At 42.9% G+C, this 20,561-nt stretch overlaps 1 protein-coding gene across 3 annotated transcripts in view; it reads right to left on the bottom strand.

Moving 5' to 3' along the window:
- Positions 1-2,078: 2,078 nt before the first annotated feature.
- CAMSAP2 (calmodulin regulated spectrin associated protein family member 2) overlaps positions 2,079-20,561 on the bottom strand; it is a 132,651-nt gene continuing 114,168 nt past the window's right edge. For all 3 annotated transcript variants that reach the window (XM_077276666.1, XM_077276667.1, XM_077276668.1), the window contains 6 exons: positions 15,992-16,128; positions 13,378-13,601; positions 10,362-10,434; positions 7,549-7,673; positions 6,463-6,581; positions 2,079-5,024 (listed from right to left, as the gene is read on the bottom strand). In XM_077276666.1, coding sequence (XP_077132781.1) covers positions 4,719-5,024; positions 6,463-6,581; positions 7,549-7,673; positions 10,362-10,434; positions 13,378-13,601; positions 15,992-16,128 — 984 coding nt within the window. In that variant the 3' untranslated portion in view covers positions 2,079-4,718. The remainder of the gene's footprint in view (positions 5,025-6,462; positions 6,582-7,548; positions 7,674-10,361; positions 10,435-13,377; positions 13,602-15,991; positions 16,129-20,561) is intronic.

Raw genomic sequence — 20,561 nt, 5'->3', positions numbered from 1 at the left:
GAGAAAACGACTTAGATTGTTAATACATCAGACGGCTGTTTTAATACTTAGACTATATCATGCATTTCGGGCAGTAAAATGGAGTGGAACATAGAAGGGCTCTGTACCGATTCCATATCATGTAGATAGAAATGGAATTCTATAGTCCACAGTGTGACCTTAGCCGGCGCCTGATATTTTGGAGGATCTTGTATATGAGGTGCAATGCGGATGAAACTCATTCAGAAGCTGTTCTCTAGGGTCGAGTGTAAGGGCCTGTTCACATGCCGCGGGAAACAAAACAGCGTTTTACAGCACCAGCAAAGTGATTGTGATTTCCTAAATCCCATGAACACGCTGCTTTTTTTTACGCTGTTTTTTTCCCCTAACAAAAATCAGCTGCAAATACTCACGTGTGCATATACTCCAAGGCTGAAGTTACAAATCTGTTTTTTTCCTTGTTTGCAAGTTTTTCATCAGTATTCTTAACATTTTTCTCACGTGCAATAAAGAAAAAAAAAACAAAACATGGTGGTTTCCTAAATTTCTAGCACCCAGTGAAACATGAACAACACACGGATTACTTTTGGATGGTATCTGTGTACTTTCCATTCTATTTTTTCTGACCTATTCATTCCAGTGGGCGACCTTGGCTGGAAATCAGACCTGAGTAGGACATTATAGGTCATCACTCAGTCTATTTATTTTTTTCAACATGGACTATTGGTCGGCAAAAAACAAATCCCAATATATGAACAGCTTTCTTTTACAGATCACTTTTTGAACAGATACTGATGTGTTTCATTGACTTTAATGATGACTGTCTTGAGTCCAGAAGATTGCAGTATTCTATAAGAAAGCCGGGTGGAAACAGTGATGGACACCAATAGAAGAGGTGTCAGAACAAAGATAAACATACCATCTATATACAACAGTGGCTTCGCCACAAATTAACATATAGTGTAAGCTTTGCATTTTCTACAGTATTACTATTTCCTCGGACTTGCACTTTACATTACTGTACAGCCCCGGGCACAGACCTCGGCCCTTACAAAATGACCCCAAAGCCCACAAAAAATGAGGCTGATGGCACAGTGCCAGTTGTAAATAGCGTTCTGCTTCCCATAATGTAGTGGGGCTTTGCTCCCCTTTTTAGATCATAGTGTCTGGAAAAGGCTTTAGTGGTCTCCTATATGTCCAGGAGACGGTGATAATTCTACAGCAGCGTCCTGGCTGCTTACATGGCCGGACAGCACACACAGGGTGACAGGCGGGAGGCCAGATACAATGTACACTATGTGACCAATTATATCAGACAAATGTCCTAATGTAACAGACAGGAAATGAACTAATACTGTGCTCCGGACATATTCTGTTAAGGTACCTTCACACGAAGCGACGCTGCAGCGATAGCGACAACGATGTCGATCGCTGCAGCGTCGCTGTTTGGTCGCTGGAGAGCTGTCACACAGACCGCTCTCCAGCGATCAACTATGCCGAGGTCCCCTGGTAACCAGGGTAAACATCGGGTAACTAAGCGCAGGGCCGCGCTTAGTAACCCGATGTTTACCCTGGTTACCAGCGTAAAATCTAAAAAAAACAAACAGCACATACTTACATTCACGTCCCCCTGCGTCCACTTCCTGACTGACTGAGCGCCGTACAGTGAGAGCAGAGCGGTGACGTCACCGCTGTGCTGCTTTCACTTTCACTTTGCGGCGCTGAGTCAGAGGAGGAAGCAGACTGCAGGGGACGCAATGTGAGTATGTGCTGTTTGTTTTTTTTACATTTTACGCTAGTAACCAGGGTAAACATCGGGTAACTAAGCGCGGCCCTGCGCTTAGTAACCCGATGTTTACCCTGGTTACCAGTGTAAAATATCGCTGGTATCGTTGCTTTTGCTTTCAAACACAACGATACACAGCGATCGGACGACCAAATAAAGTTCTGGACTTTATTCAGCGACCAGCGACATCACAGCAGGATCCTGATCGCTGCTGCGTGTCAAACGAAACGATATCGCTAGCGAGGACGCTGCAACGTCACGGATTGCTAGCGATATCGTTATAATGTCGTTTCGTGTGAAGGTACCTTAACCCCGCTGCGGATGGGCTAAATGTGCCTGTTACATACGCTTTTGCCATTCCATCATCTTTTGTTTGCTCCCAGTGGCGCCATTACGGAAACATACTTGGGAGGCATAAATAAAAGGAAACACACAGAAAAAGGATTACTAAAAAGGAATATTAGTGAAAGGTTTCAGAGTAGATAGCAGAAGGCATATCTAATAAATAATGACGGATACAACTCCCGCTTAGAGAGCCAAGCGCAGCTTTTGAATGCAACGTACAGCGACCCAGCACTGTAGTAGAAGGGGTTCATTCCTGCCTCCTATTTTAGGTTTTCCCCATTGGATTACTAAGACAACCACAATTTCCTGCTCTCGTCCCAATCTAGTAAACCATAAAGGTAATGAGTTCAGCAGGGAGGTGGTAAGCCCCACTAGTGCTCTGCATAGTGTGAATACGGCCGTGCCTTATCCTGTATACTGAACACGAAGAATCACCCAATTCAGATGCGTTTATGTAAAAAGGTTTACATTTTATGCCTCGACCTGGATCTTGCTGATCAAAGTTTTGATAGTGTGTTATCATTTACAAGCAAACATATATACCATAATTGCCCTATAAATGGTTTACTGCAAAAAAAATAATAAAATATTTCACCCGGACAATGGGTATGGTGACTTTAAAAGTGACATTACAATAAATCTACGTACTGCCCCTATGAAATAAGCAATACTCATTTTGTGACCTAGGTCTCCGATGCCAACAGTCAGTAAGCAAGGGGAGTTTTTATAAGATTTTTGTATGGAGTCTTACAGGAGGCGAACAGGCAAGGTTAATAATTCATGTATGAAGGAAGACGACCAACCCTCTCCCAACAATACTTGTATTTACTGCAATACAATGAAGGATGGAAATTTCTACCTGGATTTTGGAGGCAGGTAACAAATACACCCTTCCCCTGCAGCAAACTTGGAAAACATGACGCCATCATATACTGCAATGATTCCCACTACCCCATCTGCCATACACTGGCCTGTTTCCACATGTCCTTTATCCCTATTTTTGGTAACATCAGTGAAAATAAACTAAATTACATTCTGCAGGTCCTTGTCTATCTCTGTTTAGAAGAAATAAAAAATATTAAATTAATGTACAATCCATCCTCCTGACATGCCTACATACATATAACAAAATAGATATTAAAGTGAAAAACACTATTCAAAATGTAATGACCATATGGTTTATCTTTGCATTTAGCTTAAAAAATGTTAAATCTCACATGATATGAAATACTTTACAACACGTCTCAAAAAAATCCAACCATACTTTGTCCTTGAAATGGAGAATAAAAAACACCCACAAACACGCTTACCGTTCATCCTGGAAAGTGCATGCAACTAACTAGACAAGATGCATGGTCCTGTCCTGCAGCATTAGTGTTATCCCTACTGTGTAATCCTCCCTCCCGTAACACGGCTTCTAGCTCCTTACATTGGCACTCGATTCACCTTGCTGGTTCTCTTTCTTATGCATTTAGTGAGGGACTTTATTACTCTAGTGAAATACTTCTCATGTAACAAAAGCAGGATTTGCCAGGCGGTCTCTGGTGAGGCCAGCTGATCAGGTCAGGCTCCTCATGGGACGTCCTAATAGCTAGTCACGCCCACTCAGGTGACATCACCTAACAGTTGGTCTTAATAAATATCTGAATAAAAGGCTAAAACCAAGCCAAATCTTGTATCAGACGATATGTCAGTAGCAAACTATTAAGACTAGTGTTTGCCCACACATAAAGGATCTAGCACTAACCCCAGTGACGATCAATTTCGTAATTTTTCAGATAATGCTAAATAAAATACAAAACGACTATAGTAAAAAAATAAAATGAGCACAGATACAGTCGCTCTCCATGAGGTGATAAAAACAGTCATTAAAATTGTTGACTACACTAGTCGTCGTATGCAAGCGCGCTGCACTCTAGGAATGTCAGACTGGAGAGAGGACTTAAATACGCCATTTTCTTGTAAAACTTGCAGACATAAATATAAAGGAAGTGATGCGGTCATCCAAAGTCATGCTTACTGGCTTGCATTTTTGAGGTAAGCTGGCCTATCCCACAGTCCCCTCACTGCCAGGGAGCTTGGAAATACTTGGTAAAGTACATGCTGCCACCCTTCTTGGCAGTGATACTGATACGCTTTCTTAATAACACATTTTATGTCTTCCTCCAAAATAGAGAGTAAAAAAAAAAATAGAGGCCCTACCCCCTTACTTTATCTTTTGAAACTCAACATCATCTTGCACACACACAAATGCAGAATAAAAAAAAGAATGTCAGTATATAAGGCAAGAGATGTCGAGTAATACCGGTCACCACACATGGACAGATGTCAGTGCTTCTGGGTCATACCGCACATGCCCCAGGAATTCAGGTCGCATACAGCATACCCCCCACCCCTCAGATAAGCCAGTCAAAACCATTTTGTGATAAATAACCCCCTCCCTCATACCTCCCTACCCCCCTAGACCGATACTGTCCTACATTCCAGTTGTGTGTAAAGACAGCAGGAAGAAGTGTCTGTGATCACTCCATACACGTCTCATTGGCAACAAGTAACTGCTCGCTCCATAAATCTTCGGGAGGCATTTTTGCTTTATTGCCAGCCATTGCTATGCTTTGGAGGAAAGCAGTTTTTTTGGGGTCGCAGGTCTCTTAGCTTGCCACAGATGGCTGTGAATAGTCACAGCGTCCACACTGGCAGACATGGTTTTGGCTGGGATGTGGCTGAACTGTTTACGATCGGAGTTATATTTGTAGAGACCCTCGATCATTTTACGAGATATGGAACGTGGACCGATGCCGGCCAGCTTGGTTATCTCCTCAATTTCAGGATAGTAAGTATATACAGAACGGAACTGACATCCCGAGTCACGGAACAAGATCAGGAAGTTGTGGGCGCTTGATTTCTCCATTTCCTGTGAATGTAGAAAAACCCAGAATTAGAATATAATATAATAGGAGATAGTCCAGAATCTCAGCACTGGGGCCAGGGAGCATGTGCGGTAGAGTGCTCCGCCACTGTGACTGGAGATGGCCAGACACTACATGGTCTAGAGGCTCTACGGGTCACAGAGGCGGGGCTTCCTACTGCACATGCTCACTAACACCTGTGACACATTTGTGGCCATACTAAATCTATAGTTACTACCTCTATAGATGAAACATATGTGATTTGCAAATTACACTTAGAATTTTATTTAGAATTACATTTTCTACAGTTATTTTTTTATTGCAAGAGAACCCCTTTCAATATCACCTGCTTATTCACGCAGGAGGTACAGCAACACCTCATAACACTCAAGAATACAGATAACTGGTCCCGGATTATATACATCCCCCGAGGACTGTAAAAATGATGTACAGACAACTATTTCTAATATTCAAGGGTTTCATATTAACAGGGTCTGTACCACATTCAACAACACTGGACAAAATCTGAGCCTGCAATTTATAGCCTGGTAAATTTAACCACTACTGTGGGTAAAATCCTTGAGGGTTTCCCAAGAAATGCTATCCCGGAGTATCTCAATAAGAATAACCTCATGACCAGCATCTACATGGGTTTATGAGGGATCGGGCCTATCAGACTCATCTGATCAGCTTCTACGAGGAGGTAAGTTCCAGACCAGAGTAACGCCGTGGATGTCCTATATCTGGACTCTTCAAAGGCCTTTGATACAGTGTCATAAAAAGAAGCTAGTACATAAAATGAAAGTATTAGGACTTGGGGAAAATATGCAGAATTAGTTTAACTAGCTCAGTGATTAAAAACAAAGGGTGGGCATTAATGGAACAGAGTCTGATTGGGTCACAAGAGTACAATGAAGGTCAGTATTGGGCCTTTTTCTTTTTTATATATTTTCTAATGACCTTGTAGAGAACATACAGTGCAAAATTTCAATATCTGCACAAGATACCAAACTCTGAAAGATAACACAAAGGATCATAATGTAAAGGGAGCCTGTCAGAAGTGTCTTAAGGGTGCATTGTGCCAACAACAGGTTGTGCCTTCGCTACCAATTAAGTTACCTAGGATAATCGAAAAACAGATGTGGACTGCAAATGCACCTGCACACATGTTCAGTGTACATATGGATAGCATGGAAGAGTTTCTCAGCAATGGGGTGGGATGAAGTAGGTATCGTTTAACTGTAAGCCTCGTTTAATAAATCAATACCTCTTGTTGCCCATCCTAAAATGCTGCTGATAGGTTCTCTTTAATATCACAGAGTTGAAGCTGGAGGCCTAAGAATTGGCAGCTGAAGTTTAAGCTACAACCTCCACCAATATGACTGTGTGACATGGATCCAGGAGCTCACTTATCACACAACACCATATTTTCTTTGCACTGACCTCCAGTATCTTGTTCTTCTGCCCTTCATTTACTTTACCAGCCAGACAACAATGGGATATAGCATTCTGGATAATGTACTTGTTAGATTTAGCACTGGGTTCCTTGTACAACTTTGGTCCTGTAAGAAAGATTGAAAATATGGACACTAATCAATTTCATAAAAGCTGGAAACAAACGATTGCTATTGATAAGTTATGACTTAATTTTCATTGATTTTCTAAATAGCATGCTCTGATTGATGTGATAATATACAACATACTTCTGTTCTCAGCCCCAATGGCATCAACAAAACCTGAGAAAAATGTCTGTGGCATTGTCATACCAAGCGTCGGGGCCTAATGGGTGCATTTACTAAAGAGGTCTTCGGGGGCTGTTCATATAGCGGTGTATTAAAAATGTATTTTTGCAGTGAAGGCGTTAATATTACTCTATAGGATTAGTCTTCCATATTTTCACGTGATAATGACTTTGTATAAAATTGCAGCAGCAATAGTGAATGACACACAATCCACAGAGTTACACTGAATCCCACAAAACAAGCGACTTCATGTGGCGTTCATCTGGCAACCATAACAGGAAAGCATTGCATGACTGAGCGAAAGAGTCAGCGTTGGCACTTTTGGCAAAAAGTTGGAGTATGGTACAATCCTTGTGGGGTGCATTAGATACTGACCCCTATTCTGACTGCACAGCTCAGGTCAATGTGTGTAGCGGCCACAGATCAGCTCTGCCACCGCACCTAATAACAGATGATTGACAGGGGTGTCTGGTTTCGGACCCCACCCATTTAATATTGATGATCGGATGACATTTTTAATGGCTGTGTACAAGAAACAGTTCCTGTGCTAAAAGGGCATATGTAAACTATAGAAAGGTGGTCCTCTACTTACAACCCCACTATTACTATTACCCAAAGCAGACGATCACCTACTACTTACACCTCAGCACGCTACATACAACATATTGTTCAAGATTATTGTACTTGTTTTTATTATGTATACCCCTCCTCAAATATAAAGCGCCATGGAATAAATGGCGCTATAATAATAATAATACAAAGTCTATAAGAGGCAGAGACCACCCACCTGTGTACTCGGTCGCTGATGCCACTGAAGAAGTAGTGGAAGCATTTTCCCAGTCTTTTTCCCCATTACGACTACCAGAACGGCCAGGTGACAGAAATCCTTCTACAGACTCCGACCTAAATGGACTGCAAAGCAAAGGGAACAGAAAAATAAAATTTATGGTCACCAATGTAAGAGGTCTGGCAAGTAAAATATGGGAGCTGGACATGCTGGTATTTTAGGCACAATAAGACCTCATGGATGTGGTGGAAAGTAGGCCGAATGAGACATGACGGGCAGTGAATATTCAGCAGTATGTCACTACTTTTTAGGACAAAGAGTAAAGAAATAGGGATTGCTGTTGGTTCACACTTGTCATGATCTTAGCGAGAGGCCTACTTAGGGATCTAATTACTAAGCATTTGTTTCCATTATTGCATTACAAGAGCCAGAACTTTTATTTTTCCAATCAACATGTTATTTAACAGAAGAACTACCGTATATTTTGTTACATTATAAGTATCCTGAAAAGGTGCTGTATCGAAAAAACTACTTTTTTTGTCTGGAAAAACAGCATTTCCACATTTATTTTTTTCGGTTTCATTTATACCATGTTTACCGTGCAGTATAAATGACGAGAACTTCCTTTGTTGGCTCGGTATGATTTTGGAGATATTATAATGCTGACTCCACTAAATAAGGTGGATGCCAGCTCCTCCTGTAATAGCAGAAATAATAATTACCGTGATAGTAACCAAGCGGCTATTTATGCACCTGCAAAGGTGACAGACATTAACATCATAACATAAAATCCTAATACAAAGTGTATTTTACTACAGTTAATAAAAGTTAACTTTTAATTATTTCACATCACTTTTTTTTACCTTCTGTATCCACAATTTACATGTTGTAATTTTTCTAGTGGTATACACTGCGTAATCGGATTGTCCTGCAAGAATTCTACATATTTGGTCATGGATTCCTGAGATGACAAATTTGTATATTTTTTTTATGTGCTGCCACTTTTTGTAGCTAGATTTGTTAAAGTGAGTTGGGGGTGAATGCATTAGGATAACCTCTAAAGGGTTAAACAGCCGACTTCAGACTGATCTCTGACCCCGGCATTTAGAACGAGTCCTGCCATAGTTAGACAGCTAAGCTACAGAGTCCAACGTGGGACCTCAGCGCCAGGCTTCTGAGGCAGCCACAAAGGCATAAGCATTGCAAGAAGCCGCCTTATTGATTGCAGTAAAAAAAGGAGTATTGCCGATCATGGAGGAATAAAAGGGAGCATAAAGGAAGATATGGTGTATGGACTGAGTAGACTGGGTCAGGTGGAACTTCAGACAGGAGTAGATGATTGTCTTATTGGAATAGGTTAGCATAGAGGAGTTCTATGAGACTTCACTGCACAAATGACTTCACAAAATGGACCTCAAACGCTGGTAGGCATGCAAAATACAGAAGCCAGTGCCAGCCCCGACTCTGCCTCTCCAGCTCTCTGAGTTTGGGCTGCAATTGTGACTTCATGTTCACAGAGAGCATCAGACACCGCTGCAGCCAATCATTGAGCTCAGAGACTCAGGATGTCTACATGAGCAGTGAAGTCACCACTCCAGCCTAAACACAGAGGCCTGAGCAGAGAGGGGGGTTGAGAACTAGAGTCAATCAATTTCACTGGAATTGAATTTCACCTGAATTTTACAAAAATCTGTATTCGCCAAAACGTGGATATTTTTTTTGTATTTTGCTTCTGAAAGGATTCATCAAAATGGCGGCTGCTGGATGCCATTTTTCTGAACTGTAGAAGCCCATCAAAACGTTATTAAAAAAATCCATTATATTTACCTCTCCGGCCCCTCCGCATTGCATCTTCGGATCAGCCGCCCTGAAATGCCCAGCTAAGGCTTCTGACGCGGCTGACAGCGATTCGAACATGCAACGAGGACCGGTGGTAGTGGTGAGGGGCACAGAGGTCAGGGAAGAGAGCAGTGAGGGGAGCAGACAGATTTCTTTTTTTGACATCTTACGTTTATTATGTTCTGGGGTCTGGAGAGACCACACAGCCTAATAATGGGCATTAAAATCCCATATAACAACTTCTCTGCGAATCGAATTTCTGGGAAAAATGCATGAACAAGCAAATTTGATTTTTTTCCCCCCTGATTCTCTCACGTCTAACAAGAACCAGCCTGCTTTGTCATTTTACATTCCTACAAACGCTTGGGGTCCACTCGCTGAAAATTGAAAACCTCTTTAACCTTTTGAGGACCGTGATATTTTAGAAATTTTTTTCTTCTCCTACTTCCAATAGCCCTGACTTATTTTTCCAAAACATTCCCATATGAGAGTTTCTTTATTGTGGGCCAAGTTCTGCTTCTCAATGAAAATAAAACTTGCCCAACATTCATTTTACCATACAATGTACTGAAAAATTACAAGTGCGGTGAAAAAATTTATTATTATTTTTTTTTTTTTACAGGATTCATCCTGTAGCAAAAATGACCCTGATTCTCCAGGTCAGTATAATTACAATGATACCAAACTTGCACAGTTTTTTTTTTAAGCTCTCCGACAGAGAGCAGGTGTGCACAAGCATTAAACGCTGCTGCGAGAGGTTGCAAATTTAAATGGATAACAACAAGGAATAATCGTAGCGGAGATCCAGCCGCTGCCGTTAGACACAGATGCCAGCTATACCACACAGCCGGCATAGACCATGAGTGGAAAGAACTCCGCTCATGAGCCCCCTCCACACACCGGAACCCCCGCAATCACATGCATGTACGTTATATTGTGATCAGGGGCTAATGGCCTCTGTGAGAGGTTGTTACCTTGGCGTTCTTTTCCCAGAATTTACACTTTCATTGTCGCCTGTGTTCAGAGAGGCCAGAGAAAAGCTTGAAGCTGAAGAAAAACAAACAAAACATTATAATACAATCTAAAAGCAAAGCCTGCTAGACCAATTCACCTTCGCTTCGTAAAAAAACACATAAATGTCTCCATAGGTATAATAATCAGATCCCATTGACGGCAATGTTACTTAAGTTGTAGCAGGGTTACATTTTGGTTCTAAAGGTTTCTCTGTTGTAGATGATTAAGCATGGATGTCAGTAACAAAGCACATCAATAATATAAGCAACATCGGAGCAGTTTTTCATAGGAAAAAGTCATTCAAATTGCAGCAGAAACCTACAATATTAACACTTTTGGATGCATTTTATTACTCGGACCACCCCTTCTGACGCCCATGTTTCTCTCCAGTAATATTATAACACTTATACTCTCCTATACCGTTCCAGTGGTGTCGGCACTGGCTCTCCCAAAGCTCTCTTGACATTATGTCACACGATCCCTGCAGCCAATCAGCGCTCTCATCACTCTACTACCAACGTAATTGACCTCTGGAGGAAGTGGCAGCTGTGGCTGCTTTCTCACTTCCTCCAAACATCTTAATTTGTCTGAAAACGGGGAGAGACGCCAGCGCTGATTGGCTGCAGGGATTGTGTGACTATGTCATGTGAGCCCTGGAGAGCCAGGGCGGACACCCCTGGAATGGCGCCGGTGGCGAGTTTAAGTCTTGTTATTTTACTGGGGGGAAACATAAGGATTCATAAGGTGATATCCGAGTGAGTAGTGGACAATCCCTTTATTTTTGGAACTTTCGCTTGTACAGCCTCTATGTATTACTGCACATTGCTGGCAACAGAATGATAGAGTTACATGTAAAAGTTTTAGCACCCCTGATCAAAAATATTGTTATTGTGAACAGTTAAACAAGTTTTAGATAAAATGCCCTCAAAAAGGCCTAAAGTTAAAGATTACACATTTCCTTTGTATTTTTGGAAAAAAATAGATTTTTCTTCTTTTACAGTTTAAAAATTACAAAAAGGAAATGAGCCCATAAAAGTTTGAGCACCCTTGGAGATTTGTGTGCTCAGATAACTTTGACCAAGGTTTCAGACCTTAATTAGCCTGTTAAGGTACCTTTACACTAAACGACTTACCAACGATCACAACCAGCGATACGACCTGGCCGTGATCGTTGGTAAGTCGTTGTGTGGTCGCTGGGGAGCTGTCACACAGACAGCTCTCTCCAGTGACCAACGATCAGGGGAACGACTTCGGCATCGTTGAAACTGTCTTCAACTATGCCGAAGTCCCCCTGCAGCACCCGGGTAACCAGGGTAAACATCGGGTTACTAAGTGCAGGGCCGCGCTTAGTAACCCGATAATTACCCTGGTTACCATTGTAAAAGTAAAAAAAAAAAACAGTACATACTCACATTCTTCTGATGTCTGTCACGTCCCCCGGCGTCCACAGGGTTAAAACTGCTTTCGTCAGGAGCGCTGGTAATGCACGCGCTGCTGCCGAGAGCTTCCCTGCACTGAATGTGTCAGCGCCGGCAGTAACAGCGGTGACGTCACCGCTGTGCTCTGCTTTACGGCTGGCGCTGACACAGTCAGTGCAGGGAAGCTCTCAGCAGCAGCGCGTGCATTACCAGCGCTCCTGCCGAAAGCAGTTTTAACCCTGTGGACGTCGGGGGACGTGACAGACATCAGAATGTGAGTATGTACTGGGTTTTTTTTACTTTTACAATGGTAACCAGGGTAAATATCGGGTTACTAAGCGCGGCCCTGCGCTTAGAAACCCGATATTTACCCTGGTTACAAGTGAACACATCGCTGGATCGGCGTCACACACGCCGATCCAGCGGGTGACAGCGGGTGATCAGCGACCAAAAAGTGGTCCTGATCATTCCCATCGACCAACGATCTCCCAGCAGGGGCCTGATCGTTGGTCGCTGTCACACATAATGAGATCGTTAGCGGGGATCGTTGCTACATCACCAAAAGCGTGACGTTGCAACAATATCGTTAACGATATCGTTATGTGTGACTCAGCCTTTAGGGTTATGGCTTGTTTTCCATCGTTAGGAAAGGCCAGGTGATGCAAATTTCCCAGCTTTCTAAAAACCCAGCCTCATCTAACCTTGTGCCAAAAAAACAGCAGCCATGGGTTCTTCTAAGCAGCTGCTTAGCATTCTGAAAATGAAAATGGTGGAGTCCTACAAAGCTGAAAAAGGCTATAAGATAGGAAAGCGTTTTCAATTTCCCCTTTCCTCAAGTCGAAATGTAATTAAGAAATGGCAGTTAACAGGAACAGTGGAGGTGAAGATAAGGTCTAGAAGACAAAGAAAAATTTCAGTGAGAGCGGCTCTTAGGATTGCTAGAGAGGCAAAATAAGAATTCCCGGTTTTACTGCAAAAGACCTTCAGAAAGATTCAGCAGACTCTGGAATTTTGGTACATTGTTCTACTCTTCAGACACACCTGAAAAATATGGCCATCACGAAACAGTCATCAGAAGAAAACCTCTCCCATGTCCTCACCATAAAATTCAGCATCAGAAGTATGCAAAAGAACATCTAAACAAAATGAATTTTGGAAACCAGTCTTGTGGACTGATAAGGTTATTATAATGGAACTCTTTGGCCACAATGATCAAAAGGTATGTGTGGAGAAAAAAAGGCACATAGTTTCAGGAAAAGAACATCTCGCCAACCATTAGGCATGCTTTGGGGTTGAGCTGCAGACAATGGAACGGGGAACATGTCATGGGTAGAGGGAAGAATGGATTCAACAAGCACTATAAACACTATACACAGCACAATTCCCTACACCGACACCATTGAAAGGAGATTAGGAAAACGCTTTACCAAGATTCATAGTCTATAAAAATCTTACTCAATTCTTGAGCATTCACCTCATCCTACGTGCAGGACTTCAGTTTCCTGTTCCTCCACCCATTTTGTACTTACAACACATGTACCTAGTGGCGTTGCATTACCTGGTGGAGCACCAGTGGGTGTTCTCGGCAATTCCACCTGATGGTCCCTGTGGATGGACTTAGGCCTGGCCTTTTTAGTTCTGTTAAGGTTAACCCGAGGTTTAATAACAGAATCCATATCCGCCATTAACTTCAGCTGTTTCCGGCGTAGGTATTCTTGTTTGATGAACTCCCGTCTTGCCTTCTCATCTTCTTTCTTACTACGTTCTTCCTCTGACTTTCGTCTGTGTAAATAAGATTGTACACTGATGACATACATAGCGTCAGCCCCAAATCATTAGACGGTTATTACTATTATTGCAACTTTTGCAAAACGATGAAGCACTATCTACACCAATAAGACTTTTCTATAAAAAAATTCTCACGGAAGTCCGTGTTACTGTTTGGGTTCGGCAGCCCAAAGCAGCTAATCAACAAGATTTTCTGGTGTGGGCACCCCCGGCCCCATCACAGCTATGCCACATATTGGCATGGCTGTGATTGGCTGGACTAATATGTAAAAAAAATAAAAAAATTTTTTAATAACCAGCTAAGGGAAAGCAAACAACTTCAAGATTATATTAATAGGCTGGAAAGCTCATGGTTATTGGGCCATAGCCAAGCTACAAATAGCCTGTGGTTGCCCCAGAAGTGGCGTATCATATTTAAGGCGCCAATTCTGGTGCTTAGCCTCAGCTCTTCCCAATTACCCTGGTGCGGTGGCAATCAGGGCAATTGTTTTTGGGGTTAGGAATGGAGAGGGGTCAGACCCCTTTATTAGTAACACAGTAGTAAAAATAAAACACAGAAAAAAAAATTACTTGAATAAAGACTCCCCCCTACTAGCTCTTCGTCATCCATTTATTAATGAAATGATACCACGAAGTATCCTCAATTCCATGTCCATCTTTTTCTTTGTCTCCGGCGCCAGTGGACAGCAGTACAGCTACACTATGCACAGGTGACGGTGCATTTTCTCATTAGCGTCACCTGCTCTAGCTGTTATCAGCGAGAGCAGGCAACGCTGATGACAGTAGTAGTAATCAGCCAACCCCTTTTTCATCGCCGGTCACAGCTGCTGATTCAAAATGCTGTCCTCTGGCTGAGACTTCAGTAAGGTCACTATCAGTCAGAGTCAGTGTTTCCCACGATGTCACACAGAGGACAGCGTGGAAATAGCTGGATGTTTGGGGTCCCCATTCACTTCAATGGGGTTCGGGATGAAGTTCGGGTACCGTTCTGGTACCTGAACCGAACTTTTTATAAAGTTCAGCTGAACCTAATGGACCCGAACATCCACGGGTACGCCCATCTGTAATAGAGATATTTCATCAGAACTTCAATACTATATAGATTGAAGCCTTGAACAAAAGACATGCATTGTGCCCAGTATCCTGCAACTTACGCCAAATGTGCAGACAAAACCACAGGAAGAACAAGTAGTTAATGTATGGGTGCCGGGTGTTGGACCTATACTTAATCTATAGTGTGCAGGTGCGAATGATAATTGATGTACAGGCAGAACGGAGCAGTCCCGTACATTTCTTAGTGGCCGCTGCCGAGTACTAAACGTCAGCTCTCATTCAGGTGACTGGGAGAGAACGGCAGTACTTGTCAGCGACTACTCAATGTACGGGGCTGCGGTGTTCCTGCTCCGTACAGCTCCAGCCTGTGCAGGAGGGAATGTCAGCTAATCGGGGCGGTGCTGGGTTTTGGACCCACACTAATTTCATACTGTCAAATAAGTCATCAATAGGTCAGTCACGGACAACCTATTTAATTATTTTTTTCAAAAACCACAAAAAGCAAAAAACTGAGCGGCACTGACCCGCAATCCAACTTTTGACAGAAGTTCTTAGTGGGTATTCTTAACAGACGTAACTATGTTTGCGCCATAAACTGTGACCTCCGGTGCTCCTTCTTAGAAACAAAGTCCTTATTGCATATAATCCTCAGAAGAAGAAATGATAAGGGCACTCACCGGTCTTCAGTAAAATCATTCCTTTATTAACAACGATACATCCAGAGTATGGTTATGGCCGGGGGAGAGCCGAAGCTCATGTGAGCAGTGGAGGACGACGGCCGTTTCGCGCTTATCCTGCGCTTCTACGGGTCCCGCGAAAAGGTTGTCGTCCTCCACTGCTCACATGAGCTTCGGCTCTCCCCCGGCCATAACCATACTCTGGATGTATCGTTGTTAATAAAGGAATGATTTTACTGAAGACCGGTGAGTGCCCTTATCATTTCTTCTTCTGAGGATTATATTAATTATTTTTTTGTTTGTGCATTTCCTTAACAAGAGGAAAAAAAATCAAGCTTGTTATCATGATGATCTGCGAGAAAGGCAACAACTTTCCTTGTGACTTATTTGTATTTTACAAAATGAATGTTCTGTATGATGCCAGTTCTGATGTGCCAATAACTGGCATTGCGGCCACACACGAATGAGACTGCAAATCACAAATTATTGTGAATATGTGAACTACACAGACTGTGACAATACGGAGGAAGTACAGGCATAATGCACCTTGGATGGACTACATATACCAGAATGCACGTTACCATTTCCCAGCCTGGTACCACTTGTTCTGTTCATAGACCTGAGCAATGAATGATATTGGGCCATTTCACTAACCTGGCCTCTTCTTTCTTATGTTCCTGCTCCATCTCTTGCTCCATCTTCTTCTGCTGATTTTCACGTTCTCGCCTCAGTCTCTTCTCTAGAAGAGCCGCGCGCTTTGCAGCCATGTCATTTTCCTCTTTGCGATCATCCTGCAGTAAAGTAAGATTTTTTATGAGACTATATCCATTAGTATAGGTAATAGTAAAAGCACTGAAGATTTATGATGTCTTCATCTGTAATAATTATATCCCGCACTGTTCATATTTAACCAAAATTACAATTAATTGCCTGCCTATCATTTAAACCAAAGCATTAAAGGCGTTGTCTCATCTTGTAAAAATTGCAAAGTGCTTGTAAAAACAATTTACTTCTATATTATTCTAACATCCTGCCGTTTCTCAAGAACTGAGGGATTTCTAATGCTATAGTTTACTGCTTGTTGCCTAGGTTACCGACCACTTCTGCAACGTATAAGAGACAAGGACTCGTAAGCTCTTTGCCATAGAGCTTGGAAACGCTGCTTTTACATTGGCTGGACTTCTGGATCCACCCTGCTTCAGTGATTTGTGACCCTCCGGTCCTGCGAGGCCTAGCTGCCCAATCATCAGAAGCGCACCAGCCCCTGGCAAACAAGAAGTCAGGCTCAAAGGAATGCAGCACGCCTGAAGACACAAGATCAGTTTTCCACTACTTTAATGCTACATTCACACTAGCAGTATTTGGTCAGTATTTTACATCAGTATTTGTAAGTCAAAACCAGGAGAGGAACATTCAGGGGAAAAGTATAATAGCAACATATGCACCACTTCTGCATTTATCACCCACTCCTGGTTTTGGCTTACGTACCCTGGCTCAGTGATCGTGCTAAAAGAGTGGTAATAAATGGTTGCACATCCAATTGGAAGGGTGTTTCAAATGAGGTACCACAAGGCTCTGACCTGGGACCTGTGGTGTTCAACAGATTTATAAAGGACCTAGATGGGGACACGGCCTGGACAGCATGTGAAGAAGAAGTGTTTTACACAGCTCCTGCCTTCCATCCTGAAAGCTCCTCGGTTACCCGGCTTTAGACTCACTCCTGCAGCCCAGAACTGACCAGTGTCCCCCCTAACGGCGGTCTGTGCTCCAGGGACATCGCTGAGGAGATAAATCATGACACGCAGCAGGAAAGTGGGAGAGAAGGAGACCCGGCCGAGGGAAGATGAATCCTCCAAAATGGCTCCTACACAAGGTACTATAGCCCCAGACAGAGCAGATGCTGCTGCAAGAGGAGAACGTTTTGCAGGAGTCTCTGTGACTCCCCTGCAGCTTGAGGCACAATCAGGCTTGGAGAATGCTCACAATAGCACTGAGCAGCAACTGTGGATGGAAACATGGTGCTGACACTCACAGCATGTGAGGAAAGATCACCTGACCAAAGGGAGCAGGTCTGTGCTATGTGCTCCCTCACAGGAAGATGTCCCTGAACCAACTGGGAGAGATGCATCTGCAGCAGTCTGCTTGTCTAACCCTACTCTAGCAATGATTAGTGAACAAATGGGCAGCATGAAGGAGGATATTTAGGATATGTCTCTACAGGGCGTATTCCTTCAGTATTTGCTCCGGAAACAGAAAACTAAAACAAGAGAACACACTCAAAAGTTACAAGAGCAGGTCGCCTAGCAGAATCAGAATTTATACCAAACCCCTCAGCTAGCACTGCAGAAAATATCAAAGAATATCAAAAACTTAGGAAAAATCACCTATTGGGACTAGCAAAGCAAACATTTTACGGAGGGTGAAAGTGCGGGCCACTTGCTAGCAATTACTGTTAAAGCTCAAAATGGGTCCTCGTACATTTCTAGACTAGTCTCTGACACTGGGGTCGTGGTTACAGAGGATGCAGATAAATGGGAGATCCCACTATTGGCTCTTGAGGCTGATTCTCTCAGGGAAAATGAGTCAACGGTTCACACTCTAAATTTGATCTATAAAATCTGGGAAAGAGGCAAGGACATTCTCCGTATCAAGGGATTCACAAACTATTCCCCTCTGTGGCACAATTCTAAACTAAGTGAAATAGCTAAACTAGAGGGATTTGGTGGGTGGGAAAATAGAGGGATTTTGCTATTGACCCAAATAATACGCGACGGATCAATCCAAAGTTTTGACCAGATTCGCTCTGGGTTTGGCATTCCACATAGAGCCTTCTATCAGTATTTGCAGCTTCATCATGCCTTCCAGACACCAATTAACACTACAAAGGTAGATATCACTAATCACTACATCTTAGATTTAATCGCTACACCATCTAATACGAAGGGCCTTATTGCCTCCATTTACAGGATATTATTACCCTTATATCTAGATAAGCATCCCACGTTGGTCAGATCAAAGTGGGAAGAGAATTTCGGCCCAATATTTGAAGAACAATGGAATGGAATATTAGAAAGAACTCCTCTACTATCTCTGAGTCCCAAATTTCCCTTATCCACAGGGTATATAAGGCACCTAATATATTGTTTAAAATTGGGGCTTGGACTGAAGACTCATGTCCGAGATGTGGTACAAATGAGGCCCATCTGATGCACATGCTATGGGAATGAGTTGATATACACCACTAATAGGTGGGAGTGACCACGCTGATTAAACAAGTATTCGGGATACACATACAACTTGATCCTAGGGTGTGCATACTGGGCCTTCTGGGGGTGGGGGTAGATACAAGATCCCCTGTGACTACCGCCATTCTGAGAACACGGTTTCTGGCCAGGAAATTGTTAATATTGCACTGGTTAGACCGTAATCCCTCAACATTGGAGGAATTGGAAGCTAAAATTAATAATACCATATGCCTGGAGAGAGGTACTTACATTAAAAGGAACTCAATAATAAAGCGTATAAATATATGAGAACGGTGGCTGGTCACCCCTGGGCTGGCATCTGTGGACCTACTCAGCATAACTGTACTAGACGGGTTGGCTATTTCAGCTTTTTAAATATTGTAGGTTGAGGACATATAGAGACCAATTATTTTCTGTTTGTAAACATGTTGTTAGTGAACATATAACCAATGCTAGTTTTGGTATAATCCCTGTATTTAATAACATGTCACCAGTCTCTGGGAAAATCTTCATTTGGACAAAATTGATAACTCTGTTTGGCATGGAATACCTTGGCAGGTGTAGGACTATATGAACTTTAAGGGTTAAACCTGTTCATTAAGTTTATTGTGTTTGTACTATATTGTATAATGTATGTCATTGTTTCTAAAATTAAATCAATAAAAATGATCTGATTTAAAAAATAAATGACCTAGATAAAAGGAACTGAAGGTAAATTGATCAAATTTGCTGATGATAAAAAGCTAGGAGGCATAGCTAACATTAGAGAAGACAAGGAAAGGATTCAGAAGGATCTAGATAAGTTTGAACAGTGGGCAGCGACTAATAAAATGGTATTTAACAGGGAGAAATTCAGTTTTGGGCACCATATTTTAAAAGAAGACATTGATAAACTGGAGCAAGTTCAGAGAAGAGCTACCAGGATGGTGAGCGGACTGCAAAATATGTGCTACGATGAATGGTTTAAGGATCTGGGAATGTTTAGCTTGTAAAGAAGGCTAAAGGTACCGTCACACTAAACGATATCGCTAGCGATCCGTGAGGTTGCAGCGTCCTGGATAGCGATATCGTTTAGTTTGACACGCAGCAGCGATCAGGATCCTGCTGTGATATCGCTGGTCGTTGAACAAAGTTCAGAACTTTATTTGGTCGTCAGACCGGCGTGTATCGTCGTGTTTGACACCAAAAGCAACAATGCCAGCGATGTTTTACACTGGTAACCAGGGTAAACATCGGGTTACTAAGCGCAGGGCCGTGCTTAGTAACCCGATGTTTACCCTGGTTACCAGTGTAAAATGTAAAAAAAACAAACAGTACATACTCACCTTCGCGTCCCCCGGCGTCCGCTTCCCACACTGACTGAGCGCCGTAAAGTGAAAGTGAAAGTACAGCACAGCGGTGACGTCACCGCTCTGCTGTTAGGGCCGGCGCTCAGTCAGTGCAGGAAGCGGACGCCGGGGGACGCGAATGTAAGTATGTACTGTTTGTTTTTTTTTACATTTTACGCTGGTAACCAGGGTAAACATCGGGTTACTAAGCGCGGCCCTGCGCTTAGCAACCCGATGTTTACCCTGGTTACCCGGGGACCTCGGCATCGTTGGTCGCTGGAGAGCGGTCTGTGTGACAGCTCTCCAGCGATCAAACAGCGACGCTGCAGCGATCGGCATCGTTGTCGCTATCGCTGCAGCGTCGCTTAATGTGAAGGTACCTTAAGAGGAGACTTAAAGCGAACCTGTCACCCCCAAAATCGATGGGGAGGTAAGCTCACCGTCATCAGGGGCTTATCTATAGCATTCTGTAATGCTGTAGATAAGCCGCCGATGTTACCTGAAAGAGGAGAAAAAGACGTTAGATTATACTCACCCAGGGGCGGTCCCGCTCCGATGGGCGTCTCAGGTCCGGTACAGCGCCTCCCATCTTCATTCCATGATGTCCTCTTCTGGTCTTCACACCGCGGCTCCGGTGCAGGCGTACTTTGT

The sequence above is a fragment of the Ranitomeya variabilis genome, chromosome 8 (assembly GCF_051348905.1).
Source record: "Ranitomeya variabilis isolate aRanVar5 chromosome 8, aRanVar5.hap1, whole genome shotgun sequence".
Lineage (NCBI taxonomy): Eukaryota > Metazoa > Chordata > Amphibia > Anura > Dendrobatidae > Ranitomeya > Ranitomeya variabilis.
Note: the sequence above shows the minus strand (reverse complement) of the source record. Positions and strands in the feature narration are given on the sequence as shown.